At 37.0% G+C, this 22,768-nt stretch overlaps 1 protein-coding gene and 1 long non-coding RNA gene across 16 annotated transcripts in view; one reads left to right on the top strand and one right to left on the bottom strand.

Annotated features, from left to right (window-relative positions):
* Positions 1-22,768, top strand: part of LOC106870412 (otoferlin) — a 532,367-nt gene that overhangs the window by 286,747 nt on the left and 222,852 nt on the right. For all 15 annotated transcript variants that reach the window (XM_089340507.1, XM_089340505.1, XM_089340502.1 and 12 more), the window contains 2 exons: positions 312-455; positions 3,637-3,764. In XM_089340507.1, coding sequence (XP_089196633.1) covers positions 312-455; positions 3,637-3,764 — 272 coding nt within the window. The remainder of the gene's footprint in view (positions 1-311; positions 456-3,636; positions 3,765-22,768) is intronic.
* On the bottom strand, positions 5,815-21,942 carry LOC128250629 (uncharacterized). The gene is made up of 3 exons (XR_008266659.2): positions 21,726-21,942; positions 19,299-19,361; positions 5,815-7,242 (listed from the first exon to the last, which is right to left on the bottom strand). It is a non-coding gene; the product is annotated as an uncharacterized LOC128250629 (long non-coding RNA).

The following is a 22,768-nucleotide window of genomic DNA, read 5'->3' as shown; positions in this document are numbered from 1 at the left end:
CCCTCTCGCTCTCGCTTTCAGTCTGTCTGTCTTTCTCTCTCTGTATCTCTATTGTTTTTTTTCCAAAGCATAAATGTCAGAAATAATAATAATAATAATAATAAATTCATTTTATTGGCCACAAGGGCTAATATCAATTAAAAAACATGTAAGGACAAAGACAGGACGAAAGTTACAAAAGGTTTTGTCCGAAAAAGTAGGAAAGTTCGTCTAAATAATAACGATTATCATTATTGTTATTGTTGCTGTTGTTGTTAAATCATCAGTAAATTTTTAACTTCTGTTTGTTTTTTTCTTTCTTTCTTTTTTAGGGTTCTTTAAAAATCTACAAGATCCCTCTCCCACCTGACATAGAAGATACGACTATCACAGGAGGTGACCCACAGTACGGCCTTTTCCAAGGTTTACCAAGCAACGACCCTATCAAGGTGTTAGTGAGAGTTTATATTGTCAAGGTACGTGTTATGTGTCTTACAGGAAACCTTTATAACTTACAGGGTGTGCATTGAATCAAAAGTAAAGATATGAATGGCTGAGATCATAGGGGTCCACAGGTATATTAAGTATATGATTTAACTTATAAGACAAAGTTCAACCAAAGTTCAATCATATTTTTAGTAAATGGAGGAGATTAGATGTTAATATGGATTGAAATTATTTTTATTCATGTAGCCATACGATCGTTTCATACAGAAAGACAATAAATTCATTTTAAGAATCTGGGTAGTCAAAAAGGATTCAGTCAGAAGCAAAAATTAAGGAAAGGTAAAAAAGAAAAGCTAAAAAGACGTTAGAATTACGTAGGTATGGTGTTCATTCTTAGAGTCATGTCTATTTAAAACAAGACTCTTGTTTTAAATAGATATGACTCCATACAAAAGTTATCATAGGCTCATCAAACAAACATGACTCGTCAAGCTTGTAGAATTGAATGGGGAGGGGTCTGAGACAGTTTTTAAGTACTGTGCTGCCATTAGTCAACTCTGGTCGCATATTGTTATTAATTTGGAAGTAACAGGCTGTTCAGAATTTTAGGTTCACACTCTAGTACGAGATGTTTATGGGGTGACACTCTCTCTAAGAGTAGAGGGTTTGCTAACAACATAGATGAGTATATATACAGGGTGTGTAAGATACTTGAGGACAGATTTATGTTTATAAAAAAAAAACAGATATGATATAACAGGTAATCAAGAAATGCTATGAGGATAAGAATAAACCTTCTTTTCTGTAATGTTATTCAATAAAGCCACCTTCAGCTCCAACAACTGCTTCTATATGAGATCTAAATCATCTACATGCTCGAATCAAGTGATCCTAGTTCATTTTGGACATTACTCTGACCATGACAGCTTTCAAAGAATCTTTGGTGTTATGGGCGTGTTCGTTGACCCCTCTCTCAACAATGCTCCACATGTTATAATTAAGATCTGGAGAATTAGGAAGTCAAATGTTAAGGGTTATGTGATCTTGAAAATTTTCAGCCATCCATTCCTGTGTTACTAGAGTCATGTGATAGTGCAGAGTCTTACTGAAACACATGTGGCCTTCCATTGCATACACCATCTATCCAGGGTTTAACAATTATTTCCAGGACCTCAATGTAGGTGGCAGAGTTAACTCTAAGGCCTTGTGGAAAGAAGTAAGGAGGCATCACATGTCCTTCATTGCTGACAACCCCTGAAACCATGACAGTTGCAGGAAATTTTGTATGCATTGCACTTGGAACTTCAGAAGGATCTGAAAAAAAATTGTCAGAATATTTTGTGTATCAATTTATTGTGCCTAAACTTTAACAACAAAATCTTATATGGACCCCTGTTGAGAACCACTGAGCTGAACCCATCAAGGTGGTGCCCCAACATGGCTGGAATCCAATGATTGAAACAACTCAAAAACAAAAACAAAAAACAAACAAGAGAAAAATAAGGTTTGTCATTGTTGTATGAGGGTGGTCCTGGGTTGGCAAGGTGAGGGCCAAAGAACAAGTGATATTTCTAACCTACTGACCACTCCTTCTTCCCCCTCCACTCCCACCTAACAAGCCTTACCTTCCCACCTTTTACCATTGTTATTCATTCATTCAGTGCTCTGACTCGACAGCCTCTCATCCCCAAAAACTGACTTCTTTCCAAACAATAGAAACAAACTATTTGCCTTCATCAAAAGCCACATAGCAGCCTATCCCTTGCCTTCCTTACCTCTTTCCTTCTCTCTTTCTTTCTTCCTTTCGTTCTTTCTCTTTCTTTCTTCCTTCCTTTCTCTCTCTCTCTCTCTCTCTCTCTCTCTCTCTCTCTCTCTTTCTTACTCTTGTTCTTTCTTTCACTCTGTCTTTCTCTCTTTCTTCCTCCCTGCCTTTCTTTTTTTCTTTCTTCCTTCCTCTCTTTCATTCATTCATTTGTTCTGATGTCTTTTCTTCCTTCCTTCTTTTTCCCTTCCTTCTTTCTCTCTTCCTTCCTTCTTTCTGTTCTTTCTATCTTCTTCCTTCCTTCCTCCTTTCCTTCCTTCCTTCCTTTCCTTCCTTCCAAGTCAGAGAATGTAAGAACTGTAGTGTTGTTGTTGTTGGTGGTGGTGGGGTGGGTGGGTGGTGGGGGGTTGAGCTTCCCATTGTTTGTGGTTAGAAATATGTAATTATAATATTTATGGCATGTCTAGCTGTGTGCCAGCAAAAGACAGACACCCCTACCCCTGTTCCGCCCTCCCTTCCTCTTTCCTCCCCACCCGAGACAAGGCATAGAGTGGCTGGGTGGGGGAGTAAAGAGACTGGTCACTGACACCCACCCCATGTTATTGTTTTTTTTTTATTATTTTGCTCTGTCCCTTTTTTTTTGTTTCTTTGAAGGAAGGTCTCCCTGTCCCACCCTCTCTCTCTCTCTCAACCACCCCATCTCTCCTTCCTTACACTTTTTGCTTCATCTTATTGTCATTGTTTGTGATTTACCAAAATAATCCAGGTAGTGGGGTTTCTTTATTGGCCACAAGGGCTGAACACAAAAACAAATAAGAACAATACAAAACAAGGGACACACATAAAAAAAAAACGCGTAAACAATAAAATAACAATGACAAATAACAAGAAAACTGTAACAACTCTAATTTCTAATAGCTGGGAGTTCCACCCAGGGCCAACCAAGGCACCCCACGCATTTTGGTCACCCTGACCACCAAAAGCACCTCTTTACCTCTCAACCACTCGGGGCCTACAAGTGAGAATGTTCAGGAGATAAATTGTCCCTTGGTTCCTACCTTATATACTGTTATATACTCTTTTGGCTGGACCCTATTCTCTTTCTCGTCTGTATGACCCCTACTCTCTTTTCTATTTTACTTTCTTCCTTTTTCTCTCTCTCTCTTTCTGATATCTAATAAATATATCATTTACTGAAAGCAATATCATCATAATAATCATAATCATCATCATCATCATCATAGTCGTCACAATTATTATCATCCTCATCATCGTTAACATTGTTATTATCATCTTGATAGTCATCATTCAAAACTCATAAATCAAATATAAACAATGACGTTATAGACTTCGACTAATGACGATATATTTGATGCTTAACAGTATATTTGATGCTTAACGATATATTCGATGCGTAACGGTGTCCCTGTGTTTAATAATTTCGACAGGCTAATGACCTTCATCCTTCTGATATTAATGGAAAAGCAGATCCGTACCTTGTTATAAGACTTGGCAAAACCGTCATTAATGGAAAAGACAACTATATATCGAAACAACTGAATCCTGTCTTTGGCAAGTAAGTGCCCAGTTCAACTCAGTCCTTTTTTTATATCTAACTCTTTTGTTACCATATTTCAATTGAAAAGTACTGCATTTACTCTTTTATTAATTCCAAAATGTGGAGGCGCAATGGCCCAGTGGTTAGGGCAGTGGACTCACGGTCATAGGATCGCAGTTTCGATTCCCAGACCAGGCGTTGTGAGTGTTTATTGAGCGAAAACATCTAAAGCTCCACGAGGCTCCGGAAGGGGATGGTGTCGAACCCTGCTGTACTCTTTCACCACAACTTTTTCTCACTCTTACTTCCTGTTTCTGTTGTGCCTGCAATTCCAAAGGGCCAGCCTTGTCACACTGTGTCACGCTGAATCTCCCCGAGAACTACGTTAAGGGTACACGTGTCTGTGGAGTGCTCAGCCACTTGCACGTTAATTTCACGAGCAGGCTGTTCCGTTGATCGGATCGACTGGAACCCTCAACGTCGTAAGCGATGGAGTGCCAACAACAACAACAACAAATTCCAAAAAATAATGAAGAATTTAGTAAAATAACTTTGTTGTTACTAAGCTGGTGTTTGGAACATAAATTAACATGAAATCTTCATGGAAGGTTTAGATTTAGATCACTTTGACCCTTTTGCTACCATATTTGAATAAAGAAAAAAACGCTGTTTTTGCTTCTATTAATTTTGAAAATGATGAAGAATTTGATAAAATAATTTTGGCATTGTTAAGCTGGTGTTTGAAACATAAATCAATGTGAAATTGTAATGAAAGGTTTAGTTAGTTCCCTTTAACCCTTTTGTTGCCATATTTCAATTGCAAAACATTATTTTTATGTCTATTAACCCTTTCAATACCAACCCTGTTGAAACCAGCTCTGGTTCTTTAGTACAAATGTCTTGTTTCCATAAGTTTTGAATTAAAATCTTCCACCAAACCTTAGTCACAATTTATGTTCCTAACACCAGCTTAATGATAACTAACTTATTTTACTAAATTCTTTATTTTATTTAAAACTAATTGAAATAAACACAGAGCATCTCAAAATAAATATGGTAACGAAAGGGTCAATTCTGAAAATTTTAGTAAAATTGTTGGTTCGTTACGTGTTTGTTACTGCTGTTGTTTCTGTTTTGTATTGTTATAACACTGTTACAGTGTATTCTTTATCTATCATTGACAATATCAGCCATACTATGATATAAGAGGCGTAAGGATATAACATTTTTACAGGTCTGTCCCTATACCATCGCTTTTCTGCTAGTATTTCATAGTGCTGGCATAACTTGCAATATATGTCACAATCGTTTGGTGCTTTTTTACGTGCCACCGGCATGGGAGTCAGTCAGGCAGACCTGGCATCGACCACATTCAGATGGTGCTTTTTATGTGCTACCAGCATGGGAGCCAGTCTGGGGGTACTGGCATTGGCCACATTCAGATGGTGCTTTTTACGTGCCACCAGCACACTGAGCCAGTCAGGAGCACCAGTCCCAGCTACAATATTGGTTTCATTTGACTCAACAGGTCTTCTCAAGCATATTATATCACCTGACATGTCTCAACTTATGTCTGTATTTGGTTCCAAGACATCTGACTTTACTTGAAAAATGATGTAATAAGCAAAAACATTTTCAAAAATTTTATTAGCTCATATCTGTTTCAATGAATAATTTGTACATATTTTCACTTGTATTTTATTTAATTCTCCGCTTCAGTTTTAGTTTTTAGAAGCTTTTTTTTTTCTTTGTTTTTATTTTTGTGCTTTTGAATATAATTGCTGAGACCAACATAAAGTTGGTTAAATCAAGTGAAGTTGATTAAATTCCTTAAAAATATGCATAAAGTTGAAAAAGATGTAACTAAAAAAACAAAATGAAGTTGAGCTATGCCTCTGTGTATATATATATATATATATATATATATATTCATTTGTGTGTGTGTGTATATGTATATGTATAGGCATGTATGCCTGTATATGAATGTATATATATGTTTATGCATGAATGTTTGTGTATATATATATGTATATGCATGTATGAATGCGTGTATGTGTGTGCATAAATTTTCACTTCAAATATTTACATAAACAGAAACGATTGTAACAAATCACTAAAGATGTGTTAAATGATTTCTTTGTCTTTTTATTATTTGGATGATAGGTAAGGTGGCAAGTTGGCAGAATCGTTAGCACGCCAGGTGAAATGCTTACCGGCATTTCGTTCATCTTTATGTTCTGTGTTCAAATCCCGCCAAGGCTGACTTCACCTTTCATCCTTTTGAGGTTGATAAAATGAGTACCAGTCGCATACTGGGGGTTGATGTAATTGACTAGTCCCCTCCCCCGAAATTTCAGGTCTTGTGCCTATAGTAGAAAGGATTATTTGGATTATATATATATATATATATATATATACAACAGGCTTCTTTCAGTTTCCAACTACCGAATCCGCTCACAAGACATTTGTTGGCCCAAGGCTATAGTAGAAGACACTTGCCCGAGGTGTCACACAATGGGACTAAACCCAGAACCACATGGTTGGAAAGCAAGCTTCTTACCACATGCATATGTGCATGTACATGTGTGTGAGTGTGTGTATATGTGTATGAGTGTGTATACCTTAAAAATTCTTAGCATACCCTTTTGTATATTGTATAATATCCCTTACCACTTTTTTTCTTTTTTTTTTCACACTCTGTTATGTTTTCTTTCTTTGTGAAACCCTGAGTGTAGGTTTCGTGTGTGTTTTGTATATCTTTCCGAGCCCTTGTGGTTAAGAGCGAAAAGACCATCATCATCATCATCATCATTATCTTTAGCATCATCGTTATCATCATCACCACCACCAGCCATTAGAAATCTGCCAAAAAAAAAAAGCCCCAAAACAAAAAACAAAAAAAATACAGAAAAGGATAAAGAAACCAAAAATTCCAATTAACTACATAATTTACACACTTGTTATTTTATAGCTTTCAAAATATTTGACGCAAAGTTGCTTGCAGCTAATGAATGAGACTGAAATTTAATTAGTCAGCGAAAAATAAATAAATACATAAATAAATAAATAAATAAATAAATAAATAAACAAAGCAAAAAGTTGTTTTCAAAGTTAGCTATTTAATGAGTTTGTCTGGGAAAGCAAGACATCACCACCCATTGCCTGTGGTGGCCATTTGGTCGGTGCTGTCACAAAGATCTAAAGAAAGGCCTTAAACACTGACTGATATCGGAGGAGGTGATGCAGGGCTGTGGAGGCACGTGGCTTAGTGGTTAAGGGTGTTGGACTCATGACCGTAAGGTTTTGGTTTCGATTCCTGTACAGGGCGACACATTGTGTTCTTGAGCAAAACACTTCATTTCACATTACCCCAGTCCACTCAGCTGGCAAATATGAGTCATCCTGATAGAATAAGTACTAGGCTTACAAAAGAATAAGTCCTGGGGTTGATTTTTTTGACTGAAGGCAGCACCCCAGCATGACCGTAGTCAGATGACTGAAACAAATAAAACAATAAAATAATAAACAAAAATTTCAAAATATGATAATATATATATTTATATATACTATGCTCCATTGTAATGTGTTTATTGTGTATTTTGATTTTTAAGTTGCCAGATGTATTCAGCCAGTGTCTACATTCCACTGGTCCTAACCCCCAGCATCGTACACCCTCAATCACTCTGCTATCTCTGTAGGATGACCATAACTTGAACCCAACTGGTTGCTTAAACTACAATCATTCCTTGACATCCACAAGTATTTTTATGGCTAACTCTGAGGAAATATCAAACACTAATATACCCAACACTGCTACTACTACTACTGGAGTCACCCCTGCAACTACAACTTGTAATTGTAAAAATACAGTCAAGTGCCCTTTGAAAGGAAATTGTTTCTCAAAAATTATCGTTTATAGATGTCAAGTGATTACCAGTGCATCTCAATGAGAATAAGTAGGCACTATGGCCAACAGATTTAAGGAGCACTTTTACGTGCATACCCACTCTTCTTCACTGGCTGAGTACATCTGGCAACTTATAAAAATATATATGTGTGTGTATATATATATATATATATATATATATATGATGGGCTTCTTTCAGTTTCTGTCTTCCAAATCCATGATGATATCAATATTCATGATAATCATCAGCAAATCTAATCTGGGAGCTAAACAAGCTAATCTGGGAGCTTCAACATCATCATTTCACTTCACCTGCTAAAAATAGTAGCTAAATTCCCATCAAAGTACACCTTGCAGTTTTGAACAATGTAGTCCTAGATCCACAATGCCAGGGAAATGAATGGGATGGTCATTGGTGGAATACCATTGATCATATGTAGGCTAAACGTAAAGGGGACAAACAAGGACAGATAAAGGGATTAAGTCGATTACATTGACTCCAGTGTGTAACTGGTACTTATTTAATCGACCCCCGAAAGGATGAAAGGCTAAGTCAACATCAGCAGAATTTGAACTCTGAATGTAGCGGCAGATAAAATATCGCTAAGCAGTTCACCCGGCGTGCTAACAATTCTGCCAGCTCGCTGCCTTAAAGACCATTATTAATAATCCTTTATGAAGGACAAAGTTGACCTCAGCAGAATTTGAACTCAGAACGCAAAGACAGGTGAAATGCTGCTATAATGCTGTAATAATACCTATAGAGAAAGTGCAGGCCAGGTGTGTTTACCCTAATGCCAGCACCTGAGAAGTTCTCTCAAGAAGTTCTCTCTCTGAATGTTTTTCATTCCCTTGATGTCAAATTAAGTCTCTCCAAGCTTGATATATGATCATAATAGAAAGCGTTCACTTATTTAAATCTCCTCCATAAAGATATTCTGCTGTATTTAAAAGATTAATTCTAATTTAAATATGTAATTCGATTCTGTTTTTTACTTTGTTTTTCGCAAGTAAATTTTTAAAGGCTTAAAAAATAATATTCTAAACTTTTAGATAAATAGATAGATGGATGGTATGGTTTAGTTGATGGATGGGCTGATGGGCAGGCTGGCTTTTTCCCCCTCTATTTACATTCTAGATCATCATCATCTTCATCATCATCATCTTCATCATCATCATCATCATCATCGTTTTTTTATGTCTGCTTGTCCATGCTCGCATCGGTTGGACAAGATTATGTTGAGGTGGATTTTATATGGCTGGATACCTTTCCTGTCACCAACCTTTGCTTGTCTCCAAGTAAGGTAATATTTCCTCATAACAGGCTATGCTTTTATAGAAAATTACGAATGAAGGACACCTTGACGTGTAATAAGATCTCAAGGCAAAGAGACAGTAACACACATGGTCACAAAATATACACACATGATAAAATTAAATTAACCCTATCGCACCATGTATAGTGGAAATAACCTAAACATAATCTCTACCAGATTCCTGTTAAATTAATGAACAACACATCAATAAAAAACACGTCTGAAACAGCTGTAGTGAACCTCAACCTATCTGTGTTATAATGTGTGTGTGTGTGTATGTATGTACATGAATATATGACAGGCCTCCTATACAGTTCCCTGGTGCTGTTTCATAGTAGTTGGTCAAGGCATTGGAAGCACAGCAGGGCCAGGCAGATGCATGTGGTCTTAGCTGACGTAATGTCCACAGCCATACAAGCTGTCAGCTGTGTCATGTAGGTTTTTCTGGTACTCGGTGTGTAACAACGGGTGCAAACAGCACGATTCAATCACCGAATGTCAACACTCCCTTTATAGTGACCCCTGAGTTATAGTCCCTTGTTTCAATTTTTATTCACCTGTCACAGAGTTCTTGTGAAAAATAAAAGTTCATGGCCACCTCTCTCTCTGTCTTTCTTTCTTTATTTTTTTTCTCTTTTTTTTTCTGACTAAATCATATTGAAGAATAATTAACAGCTCCACTCCTCCCCTTAAGAAGAGAAAAAAAAAGTGGCAATCCCAAGGGGTATATGCTTCAATAATTCATACATGAATATTTCAAAATATCCACCACCACCATTAATACCAACTCCATCTTCACCATTTCCCCAGCATCATCACCACCATCACCATAACATCTGACTACCACCACCTCCACCCCACTAACATCATCATCATCATTATCACCACCACCTTTACAGCCGCCTTCTTTGCTACCACCACCTTCAACGTCACCACCACCACCACCATCTCCACCCACCACCACTTCAACCTCCTCCACTACCACACCACCACTGTCACCACCTCCACTGCCACCACCACCACCATCACTACTTCTACTACCACCACCACCATCACCATCTCTACTACCACCACCACCACCACTACCACCACCACTTCCACTACCACCACCACCATCACCATCTGTACTACCACCACCGCCACCATCACCACTTCCACTACCATCACCATAACAACTGACTATCACCACCTCCACCCCACTAACATCATCACCTTCACCACCACCACTTTCAGCGCCACCACCTTCACTGCCACCAGTCTTCACTACCACCACTACCACTGCTGTCACCACCATCTCCATCACCACCACCACCACCACTGCCACCACCACCAACACCTCCACAACCGCCGAACCTTACTAACATTTTACAGCTGGTTATGGAATATAGAAAACCCAACTGTAAGCAATCTATAGAAATGTGCTTTTTTTATGCTTTTATGCTACACTTTTTAATTATAATGAATTTGATTTAATTAAATGCAACATTTCTTAGAAGTTAAATTAAGCTATACAAAACTAAATATGACATGCAAATCAGTTATAAAGCTTTTGCTTTTTTTTTTTTGTGTTTGTTTCAGTCGTAGACTGTGGTCATGCTGGAGCACTGCATTTGACAATTCTTAGTCGAATGACTTCACACCAGTAGATTTTTTTATTTTTATTCAAAGCCTAGTACTTATTCTATTGGTCTCTTTTGCCGAACTGCTAAGTTATGGGGACATAAACACACCAACACAAGTTGTCAAGTGTTGGTAGGGCAACAAACAGAGACAGAATCACAAACACAACACACACACACGCACGTACACTAACACACACATACATACATACATATATATATGTGTATATACATATATGTGTGTATATATATATATATATATATATATATATATATATATATATATATATATACACATGGAGCTTTGGGTGTTTTCGCTCAATAAACACACACAACGCCTGGTCTGGGAATCGAAACTGCGATCCTCCAACCGTGAGTCAGCTGCCTTATATATGTGTGTGTGTGTCTGTGTGTGTTTGGCCCCCTCCCACCACCACTTGATAACCAATGTTGGTGTGTTTACCGCCCCGTATGTTAGCAGTTCGGATATAAGAGACCAATAGAATAAGTACTAAGCTTATAAAAATGAGTCCGGGTGGAGGGGTGGGGGCGTTGATTTCTTCAACTAAAAAAAAAATATTTATGGCGGTGCTCCAGCATGGTCACAGTCAAATGACTGAAAACAAGTAAAAGAATAAAAGAAGAATTTTTAATTTTCTGTAATTTACATAACTTTATACAATTTTTTTTTCGTCTCATGTCACCCCCCCTCTCTCTTTCCCCATGATACTAATTTCCCTTAAAAAAAATGGAATTTTTTTCTAAATTCTAAAAAAAAAACCTTTTAGAAATTCCACATAATCTTCTCTCTTTTTTCTAATTTCTTATTAAATTGACGAACAAGGCTTAAATTATTAAATTACTTCATTTAAAGTAATGTTGTTTAATATACCCTACAATACGGTACAGTACCATACGGCACCATTCCTTTATAATTGCTTTAGTTGGCTCCTTATTCCCACCCAGTTATTTTATTTTTATTTTTATTTTATTTTATTTTATTTTATTTTTACCTCCATCACAAGAATTAGTATTTAATTACCAAGTAATGAGTATTAAGGAATTTACATCTTCCATAGTCCTAAGAATGTTTAACTAAATGCAGTGCAACCCATTGTGATTAGCTGCCCTTCTTTATCAGTTCATCATCACCATCACCATCATCACCATCATCATCATCATTATCATCATCATCATCATTAATCATCATCATCATTATCACCATCATCATCATTAATCATCACCTTTCTCCTCACCATCATCATTATCATCCTCCTCCTCCTCATCATCATCATCATCATTTTTATATTCCTCCTCCTCTTCCTCATCATCGTCGTCGTCGTCATCATTATCATGTTCATCGTCATCATTTTAACATTCGTTTTATCCATGCTTTGCAAGGCTCTGATGCTAGAACCATGTGGTTGGGAAGCAAACTTCTTACTACATGGCCACACCAATACCCTGCACATATGAGGGTGTGCTGAAAAGCTCCTACCTTTGGGTAAAAGATAATACAGGAGGATTAGTAAATTATGATTTTATACAACATATTCCCCTCTCAGATTCACACACCTATTGCAGCGGTCCTTCAGTTTCTCTAAGCCCTGTAAAAGAACATAAAAGATTGGACCTCCAAGTAAGCCTTTAGTGAAGCCTTAAAGGCAGGAACTTTTTCAGCATCCCCTTATACATACATACATATATATATATATATATATATATATATATATATATATATATATATATATAAAGGCATGCTGAAAAGTTCCTAGCTTTCGGTAAAAGAAAATACAGGAGGATCAGTTACTTATGATTTTATTCAACATATTCCCCTCTCAGATCTACACACTCATTTCAGTTGTTCTTCAGTTTTTCTAATCCCTATAAAAGAACTCAGGAGGTTTGCCACCCTGACTTATTTTTGTAAGCCTAGTACTTATTCTATTGGTCTCTTTTGCCGAACCGCTAAGTTATGGAGACGTAAACACATCAACATCGGTTGTCAAGCGATAGTGGGAGGGACAAACACAAACACACAAACATATGCATACATATACATACATACATACATACATACATACATATATATATATATATATATATATATATATATATATATATATATATATACAATGGACTTTTTTCTGTTTCTGTCTACCAAATCCACTCATAAAGCTTTGGTCGGCCCAAGGCTATACCAGAAGACACTTGCCCAAGGTACCACACAGTGGGACTGAACCCAGAACCATATGGTTGGGAAGCAAGCTTCTTACCACGCAGCCACTCCTGGAATGAACATGTGTAGAAAACTATGCAAGAATAGATGGAGGGTGGGTTGGTGCTAGAAAATATTCCTCGTAGAATTTGGCTCCAGTAAAAAGAAAAAAACTTGTCAACACAGTGCAGAATCATGGGTAGGATGTAAATTAATAGACGCACAAAAATTTTACAGATACACACATAAATATGTGACTTTGTGTATGTATAGATTTGTATATGTATAGTATGTGTCTATGTATGTGTACATGTGTGTGTGTGTATATATATATATGTATGTATATATATATATATATATATATATATATATATATATATATTATACATGCATTATATATATATGTATATACATATATATATATGTATATATATTATATATGCTTTATATATATATATGTATATACATATATATTATACATGCATTATATATATATATATATATTATACATGCATTATATATATGTATATACATATATATATGTAGATGTATTGTATATATATATATATATATATATATATAGATGTATACATGCATGTTTGTATATATGTGTATTTATATATGCCTATATATGTGTATGTATATATATATATATATATATATATATATATATATATATATATATATGCATATATATGTATAGGCATGTATGTGTAATATATATGTTATGTATTCATGGGTATGTATGTCTATATATATGTGTGTGTATATATATATATATATATATATATATATATACATATATGTGTATGTATACATATATATGAACCTGAAAACCCAATACTTTCCACCGATGGAATAAAGATGTAATTCCACCATAAACCACAAATCATCACCTCTTCCTCCTCCAAACTCCACCCAACTACCCCAAAACCCATCCATCCATCCACCCAGCCACCCCCTTCCCTAATATCCCTCTAATTACGACCTCCGCCAACACTAATATCCATCGTTACACATCATCACTGTCATACCATTACATCATCACCACCACCACCAGAAGTGATGATGACACCTCCGCCACCACCACCACCACCACCACCACCATCACAACCGACACCCAGCACCACCACCACCACCACCGTTTTAGTTTGTTCCTAATGCCCTAACCACCACTTCCACCACCCTCACCCCCACCACCACCACTAGTACTAAATTCATCTCTGCCCCCACCCCACCACCACCACCACCACCACTCCAACTTCCTTTTTATAAATATGCACACCTGTCAATTTAATTGGTCTGCATAAATTTTTTGAATTGCATTGTTTTCCTCCTCCTCCTCCTCCTCCTCCCCGTCATCATCATCATCATCATGACCAACATCTTCACCATCATCACCACCACCACCACCATCATCATCATCATCACCATCATCATCATCATCACCACCATCATCACCACCACCACCACCATCATTATCTTCATCTTTATCACCCTCTTCATCATCATCATGACCATCATCACCACCACCACCACCACCATCTTCATCACCCTCATTACCAACGTCGTTATCATCATCATCATCATCATCATCATCATCATCATCATCATCATAATCAACATCATCAGCATCAATATTAGCATCATCAATGCCGTCGTTGTCATCGTCATGAGGTATCGTTAAAAGGCTACTGTTGAGCTTTTGCATCACTGTCTGTCTGTTTGTCTCTATCCCTGAAAGACAGGCAGGCAGGCAGGCAGACAGATTTTCTGAAAATATGTTGTTCAAGTCACTTTGCGATCGCTTGCGCCTCTTCTTCCGTCATCATGCTGTCATCACCATCATCACTTTCATCATCACCATCACCATCATCATCATCACCATCATCATCATCGTCATCGTTATCATCATTTATAACAACATCATTGTCATCATCATCATTGCCTTCAGCATGTGCAGCAGCATCATCACCATCAGTAAAAGCAACAGCAGCAACTCTACCATCAACATCATCATCATCATCAGCAGCAGCAGCAATAACAGCAAATCTGTCATCATGCTCATCATCATCATCATCATCATCAAGTAACTTCAGCAAGTATGTAATAGTGATGTTTTATTTTGTCTCCTCCTCCGCCCACACCTTCGTATTTCCCCCCCCCCCCCCCCGTAACATCTGGCAATCGGCACCCTCCCCTCCACCTCCACCAGGTCCCCCCCCCCCGGCATGTCCTCATACTCTTCGCTCTTTGATCTTGCATTGCATCTTCTGTTTACAGCCCTCACATACCACCACCACCACCACCACCACCACCACCTCGATCACACACAATACACACACACACACACACACACATACACAAGCACACACTCCTCCATCATCGATTGTGGCTTCGCTTCTGTCAGCATCATGTCATTGCAACCCGCTATCATCATCATCATCATCATCATCATCATCATCATCATCATCACCATCGTTATCGCCGTCGTCATCACTATCATCATCAACACCTACAACAAACCCCCAACACCACCGTTATCATCATCATCATCATCGTTACAACTCTTTCCACAATCAACATTCTCCATAACATCGTCATCACCATCATCATCATTATCACTCTCATTACCGTCTCACCATTATACAACCCAACAGGTATTTTGTTCTGAGGAAGTTTTTACCTGATTTGAAGGTTTCTTTGAAGGCTTTTTTTTTTTTTTTGAGATTTACTGAATCCAAGAATAGAATCCATTTTTTTTACCATCATGTCTAGACTTCAAGATACCCAAATCCCCCACCCCCACCCAATCATCAGTGAGTGATATGCATGATACAGTAATTTTCCTCCTGGGGCAACCAAATATCCTTGTTCTTTATGTATGTGGAACAACCAGAACCAGGGATAAACACTGGGTGATCAAAGAATGGCCAAAGCGAACATCAGTTCCTGAATCTTTTAATGTGGTTGAAAAGCCTTTAGTTCAACCAAGAAAAAAAATCATCCTACCTCCACTCCATATCGGTTTGTTAAGAGGCTCGTTAAAGCTCTGGATAAAGACATTCCATGCTTTCATTATATCTGTAGCACACTTCTTGGTCTGTGCTGTGAAACAATAAAAACCTGAGTATCTGATGGACCACAAATCAGGTGTGACTGTGTGGTAAGAAGCTTGCTTCCCAACCACATGGTTCTGGGTTCAGTCCCACTGTGTGGCACCTTGAGCAAGTGTCGTCTATTATAGCCTCGGACCGACTAAAACCTTGTGAGTCGATTTCGAAAATGGAAATTGAAAGAAGCCGGTCATACATGTGTGTATGTATATATATATACACATAAAATATAGGGTAGCGAAATTTTTGAAATTTCACTACCAGTGGCCTAGCATGTATAAAAAGTCAATGGACAACATATTTTGCATATAAAATTAGTGTACATTTAAACACAAAAGCGGCGACTCTTAACAGGCAGCCTTACATGCTAGAAGGAGCAGTCAAAACGACCAAAACCACATTTAAGAACAATTTCAAAGGGAATGAAAAACAAAAACTTTTACCTTGTTTTTTTACAGCCATACCTAGGTTTCAAACTCTAATTAGCAAATTATTTTATTTTATATACATCGAATGGCTATGGGGCTCCAATGGGGATAAAAAACGAAATCAAAGGGGGTCCTTAGGTAGAAAATGGTTGAGAAACACTGATTTAAAAGAATGAGAAAATGTGATTCCAGTAGGCCTCACCATAACTATTTCAAACTTAATTGAGTCTAATTGAATCTAATTTAATTAAGTAATTTATTCAGGGCTAGGCATAAGCTTTGTTCAGAGTGGTGATAGAGGTGGGCCACAGCATTTAAAAAAATTATTCCGTTGCAAAGCTGCTTTATTTTATAATGTTTTAATTTAATCTTGTTTATATTTTAATTTAATTTTTGTTACTTTTTTAATTTTAGTTTGCAGTTTTTTCTTTGTTTTTTTTTTGTTCATCTTAGACATGTTTCGGTGATTGGACTGCACCCATACTGCAGTGCTGCCTTGAAAGCTTTACGCTGAACAACTCCACCCCAATAATACTTGTGCTTTATTATTATTATTATTATTAGTAGTAGTAGTAGTAGTAGTAGTATTGAGTGAGAGAGCAGTGCATGCCATCAAAGTGACACTGGGGTAAAATATACAAAGCCCAGTATACCCATCATGACTACCCGTCTGATAAGGGTACACCAGGCACATACATCACAACCATGTGTGCGTGACATAGGGATCTCATATCAAGATAAACAAAAGATGACCTTCTAAGTGGGGCCCAGTTAGAATTTTCTTCAGGTCGAGTACCCCATCTTGCTCAAAAGGTCCCTGAATAAGGGTTGTTTAAGGATGATGAACAAAACACCCATGTTTCCAAAGGTGAATTATCCAAACCCCAAAGAATTCCTCTCAACACATGGCTATGATGCTCTGCTACTACTTCTGCTCATGATCAGAGATGCACATATCATCAGCCTCTAAAGGACATGCTCAACTGGTTAATGTCAAACAACTGACAAGCAAATCTGTGGTATTGAGCAGAATATTTGGTGTAGCCCAAATTTTATACCAAGACAAAGCAATGTACATGATAACACTTCCAATCAGTTAAGACCAGAAGCCATGAGAGCCAATGTCTGGTACTTTATTAAGGCCATTATTATTATTATTATTATTATTATTATTATTATTATTATTATTATTATTATTATTACTACTACTATTATTATTTTTAAGTTTCGTACTTTTTCCATCTGTCTCTTTTGCCAAAGTGCTAAGTTACTGGAGCATAAAGAAACCAGCACCAAATTGTCAAGCAGTGTGTGTCTGGTGACACACACACACACACACACACACACACACACACACACACACACACAAAACATACATACATGCATGTATACATACATGCATGTATACATACAATCATACATTCATAGCAACATATATACATACATATGTACACATATATGTACATACAAACACACACACATGCAACAGGTTCCGACACAGTTTCCATTTTCTAATTTCCTTCCCAAGGCGTTGGCCAGGTTAGGGTTATAGTAGAAGACATTTGTCACACAGTAAGACTGAACCCAAAACCATTCGGCTGCAAAGCAAAATTCTTTCTCTCACCTCCTGCTTTCATACCCCATTCCACAATGCCATTCTAAAAATAAACACTCATGTCAGTCTACACCTTGAAGCTACAAGATAATGCATGATTAATTCAAAACAATGGTAATAAATAATCAATAGAACTTAACAGAGCAATCTGAATTCTAAAGGATAAAAATCTAATATGAAATTTGTGGTGTGCCCCCTGGTGGGGTGATAATCTTTTCTAGATTAAGTTAAGTTGAGGCAGATTTGAAAATTTGAAATTCACATCAAAGGGTAAAGGCTTCTAAAATACACAGATTTAATTTTTGTTTTCTACACATTATAAAGTTCTTAAAGTGTTTTTGTTGTTGGTAGCCATGTACAGCACTATTTCATCCTTCTTTGGAACTGTCAGCATGGTATAACTTGAGATAAATCAATTCTAAGCTAATTTCAACCATTTTATGAAGTTAGACATTTCTTGGAAAGAGGGAAATGGTTTATAATTTGAAAGGCATTCTTTTCATCTTCCATCCTTAATTCTTACCCCCATCTCAAACAGGGAAGGAGAAAGAAACCAGCATTGTTCTGTATCTCTTCTCATTTTGTTTCTGTCTCTTTCTTTCCTTCTCTCTCTCTCTCTCTCTCTTGTCTCTCTCTATTTCTCTTTCTCTGTCTGTCTTTCTACCCCCCACCACCACCACTTTTCTGTACATTTGTTTAAATAAATGTTCTGCATATATAATAAACCCATGTCTCCAGAGGAATAAAAATCTGTTCTGTTCACTACCCCCTTCCTCTCCTTGTTCCCTGCCTCACCCTTCTTTCCCTCTTTGTCTAATCCCACCCCTCCCTCCCTCTCTCACACTCCTTCTCTTTCTCTTCCTTCCCCTTATCTCTCTCCTTACCCCTCTTCCTCCTTCTTTCTCATGCTCCCTCCTCTCTGCATTCTCTCTGTGTCTGCCTGTCCCTCTGTCTCTGTCTGGCTGTTTGTCACTCTCTCCTCTCTCTCTCTCTCCCCCTCTCTCTCCCCCTCTCTCTCTCCCCCTCTCTCTCTTCCTTCTCTCTCCCCCCTCTCTCTCTCTTTCTCTCATTCATTCATTCATTCATCTTGTACCTATGCCTCAGTGTTAGTGGTGATATGTAGTGAGCAGTAGGTGGTAATAGACAGAGAGAGACACAAACAGTCAACGAAACAGAAAGAGAGAGAGAGAGAGAGAAACAAAAGAGAGAAAGAAAGAGAGAGACAGTGAGGCAGTGATACCCACAGACAGAGACATAAAACAGTGTAAAAGAGAGAGAGAGGTGGGGAGAAGGGGGAGCTTGATTTATGATGTTGTACAGAACAAATTTTTACCTTTTTCTTTTGCTTTTCACATACTTAATTCTCCGCCCCCTCCCTTGTTATTTTTCTTTTTACCTGTAAAAAAAAAAAAAAAACAGAAAGGCTGACATTGTCCTTACATTATCAATGCATCATTGTAAACACAGTGGTTATATTTCAACTCTATGCATTTTTTTTTATTTACATTGATTATTTTATCCCCCCCTCTCCACCCTTTTTTTTTTCATTAATTTAACTATTTTGGTTTGTTTTTCTTCATTCAATTATTTATTTGTTTATGTATTTATTGTAAATAAATAAAAAATTTACAGTTGCCCATGCATACCAGCTTCCGATGTTATCCAAGGGAAAGGCAAAGGATGATACAGCTTAGACCCAGTGATGTCGCAACTCATTTCTACAGCTGAGTGAACTGGAGCAATGTGAAATAAAGTGTCTTGCTCAAGAACACAACACACAGCTCAGTCCAGGAACTGAACTCACTACGTCATGATTGTGAGCCCGACACTCTACCTAGCAATACATTATTTAATGTGTCTGTCCCTTTTCTCGTGAATGTTGGAGTATGATTTAAGAAAGGGATTCCAGTGAAAGTAATAACTGGCTGCACAAAAGATGAGGGATGAAATTATGAGCAATTTTGCTCACATATAAGTACAGCAGATGAGTAAATAGTGCCATAGACAGAAGAATGATGGAGGGATAGGTGTTAGTAAGATGAGTTGTATGTGGCAGACTTGACTGGGACCAATTGGGTGTGGTAGCATAAGGATAAATGATATGCTTTTAGGACCTCGTTTTTGCTGGGATGGACTGTAAAATCACCAATCATCAATCATCTCAGTCTTTTGTTATCACCTTCACAAAGCTTGACATCTGGAGTTCATCACTATTTTATCCCACATTTTCCTGGGGTTTTTTCTCTTCTACAAGTTCCATCCACATATAATGAATGACACTTCTTTATGCAGCTGTCCTTATCCATAAGTATCCCATGATCATACCAGTACAGTTAACCGTCTTTAACGCCACATTTGATACCTCTTATGCCTAATTTTTCTCTTAACACTTTGCACTTTGTCTTAAATGCACACTGACATTGCACACCCAGTAGAAAATACTAGCTTCATTTTTTTCAAGCCTTCACAAGTCTTCTGCATTCATATCCCATGTTTCACTACATGGTAGTGAAACATGGGATGCTCATTCACAAGCGCCATACAATGTACCTTTCCCCCATGAAACCCAAGAGAGAAAGGCCTGCCCTTAGTTACCAACAGAGGCAATAACTCTCCGAACTTGCTCCACCACATGTCTGGCCAGGGGGAAATAAAAGATATTAGGAGATGATTTGAGATTGACCTAGGCACACAAAAAACCCACCACCAACAACAACTACTACTACTACTACTACTAATTGTAAACTTAGCAAAAAATGACTCAGCTGTTTGACTTAGCAAGGGAAAAATGTAAGACTGTTTAGTTAGTTGGAAAATTGGGTTTTAATCTTTCGCACAAACAGTAATTAGATTAGAAGCAAAACGAAAAAACAAACCAAAAACTGCAATTTCCTTGTTAACCGGTTTAATGGTAAGCACTAAAGGCAAATCACCACACTTGAGAATATTCACTTTAAGGAGCTACTAAAAATAATAACAAACCATATCAGATTCAGTGCAGAGAATGATTAAGCTGGATGCCAAGTAAGTTGGTTTCTAGGTTTTCTAGCAGAATATCCAACCACAAAGATATCATTTCCTTAAACAGCGATTTTACAAACTTTTCTCAATTGGCTCACATAATCACCAACATCACCACCACCACCATCGCTATCACTGCTGCTACCATCGTACCACCTCTGCCCCTGGCTACGCTAATAACCATGTACCTCTTAATTTGTGGCAACTCTTGTTTTATTTTCTGTTTGAAATTCACAGAAGCTTTTACATTTTGCTTCGTCTTTGTTCTAAACATAATTACAGATTAAAGATGGTTAAACCTGAAGAATACTCTGCAATTGTCTGGCACTATGAGACAACATAACCAACGGCTCAAAGTAGAATAGATTAGCTTACTGTGTAGCAGAGGGAAAGTCGAGCATTTTGGGTAGGACCAGTTCTCAGAGATAAAGAAAGACAGAGAGAGAGAGAGAGATGTTTTCTGAGGGTACCAAATATATGAGGACAGAGAAATAGGAGGCTTCTTAAAGCATTGGATGAATTATCAAGTAGCCATAAAGATTTCAATGATGCGACTATTTACTTTTAGAATGACATTATAGGGTAGGTGTGAGAGACAAGATCTGGCTGGTTTGAACATAAAACAGGTGGAATAATTTGGTCAGACATATCTGGCTTAAATTTTAAAGAGTTAATTGCAAGTACTGATGGCAGATCACCTCTAGAATCACTCGCTAGAAATATAGCATACAAATCTCACCTGGTCTTTCACATGCCCTGCAGGGTGCCCAAACCAAACTGTGATGTAACATTCTGAATCTGACAAGCCTCCGATTCCAACATCCAAACAGAGTTTCCTGGCTGAGATTTTTACAGAATAAATCCATCTGAATATGGCACTGTCATTTCGAATGAGACCCCATTTCAAATTGTGACATTGACAGACGAGATCTCACTGACACAGAACAGAACACTATGAATGCAAAACATTGTAGATGTGACCTCTTACATAAGTTGGTTTTCAAACATACATGCATACACATATAGATAGATAGATAGATAGATAGATAGATAGATAGATAGATCAATGAATAAAACATAGAGATAGATAGATAGATAGATAGATAGATAGATAGATAGATAGATAGATAGATAGATTAATGAATAAAACATAGAGATAGATAGATAGATAGATAGATAGATAGATAGATAAAAAATAGAGATAGATAGATAGATAGATAGATACATAGATAGACATGCATATATGCATGCATAAATATATAAATGAAGTCTTGTATAAAGTCTTTAATCATTTACAATTGTTAAGAATGACAAATTTAACCAGTGTTTATTCTAGTGGTACTTCTTAAAGGTTATATACATACGTACTTACATACATACATACATAGATATATACATACATGTATAAATATATATATGTATATTTATATATAATATATATATATATATATATATATATATATATATATATATGCATATGTGTGTGTATATATAAGCTTAGCTTCTTTACGTTTGTAAGAAAAGGAAAAAAGAAAAAAACTTTTCGTTTTCATCCCTTCAAATTCCTTAAATTTCTTTTTGTTTCTTTTCTGTTTATTTTTTGTTGCTTTTTATTTATTTATTCTAAATTGTTTCTTTGTTTGTTTGCTTTTCTTATGTCAGCTGCAGAGAACAACGATTGTTGTTGAACTTTTTTCTCACAATAAGGAAATAGTTTAAACTGAATATTGCACTTTGACATAACAAGATTATAATCATGCAGCTGGCTGGCTGGCCAGCTGG

Source organism: Octopus bimaculoides, chromosome 23 (assembly GCF_046866305.1).
Source record: "Octopus bimaculoides isolate indiv1 chromosome 23, ASM4686630v1, whole genome shotgun sequence".
NCBI classification, from domain to species: domain Eukaryota; kingdom Metazoa; phylum Mollusca; class Cephalopoda; order Octopoda; family Octopodidae; genus Octopus; species Octopus bimaculoides.
Note: the sequence above shows the minus strand (reverse complement) of the source record. Positions and strands in the feature narration are given on the sequence as shown.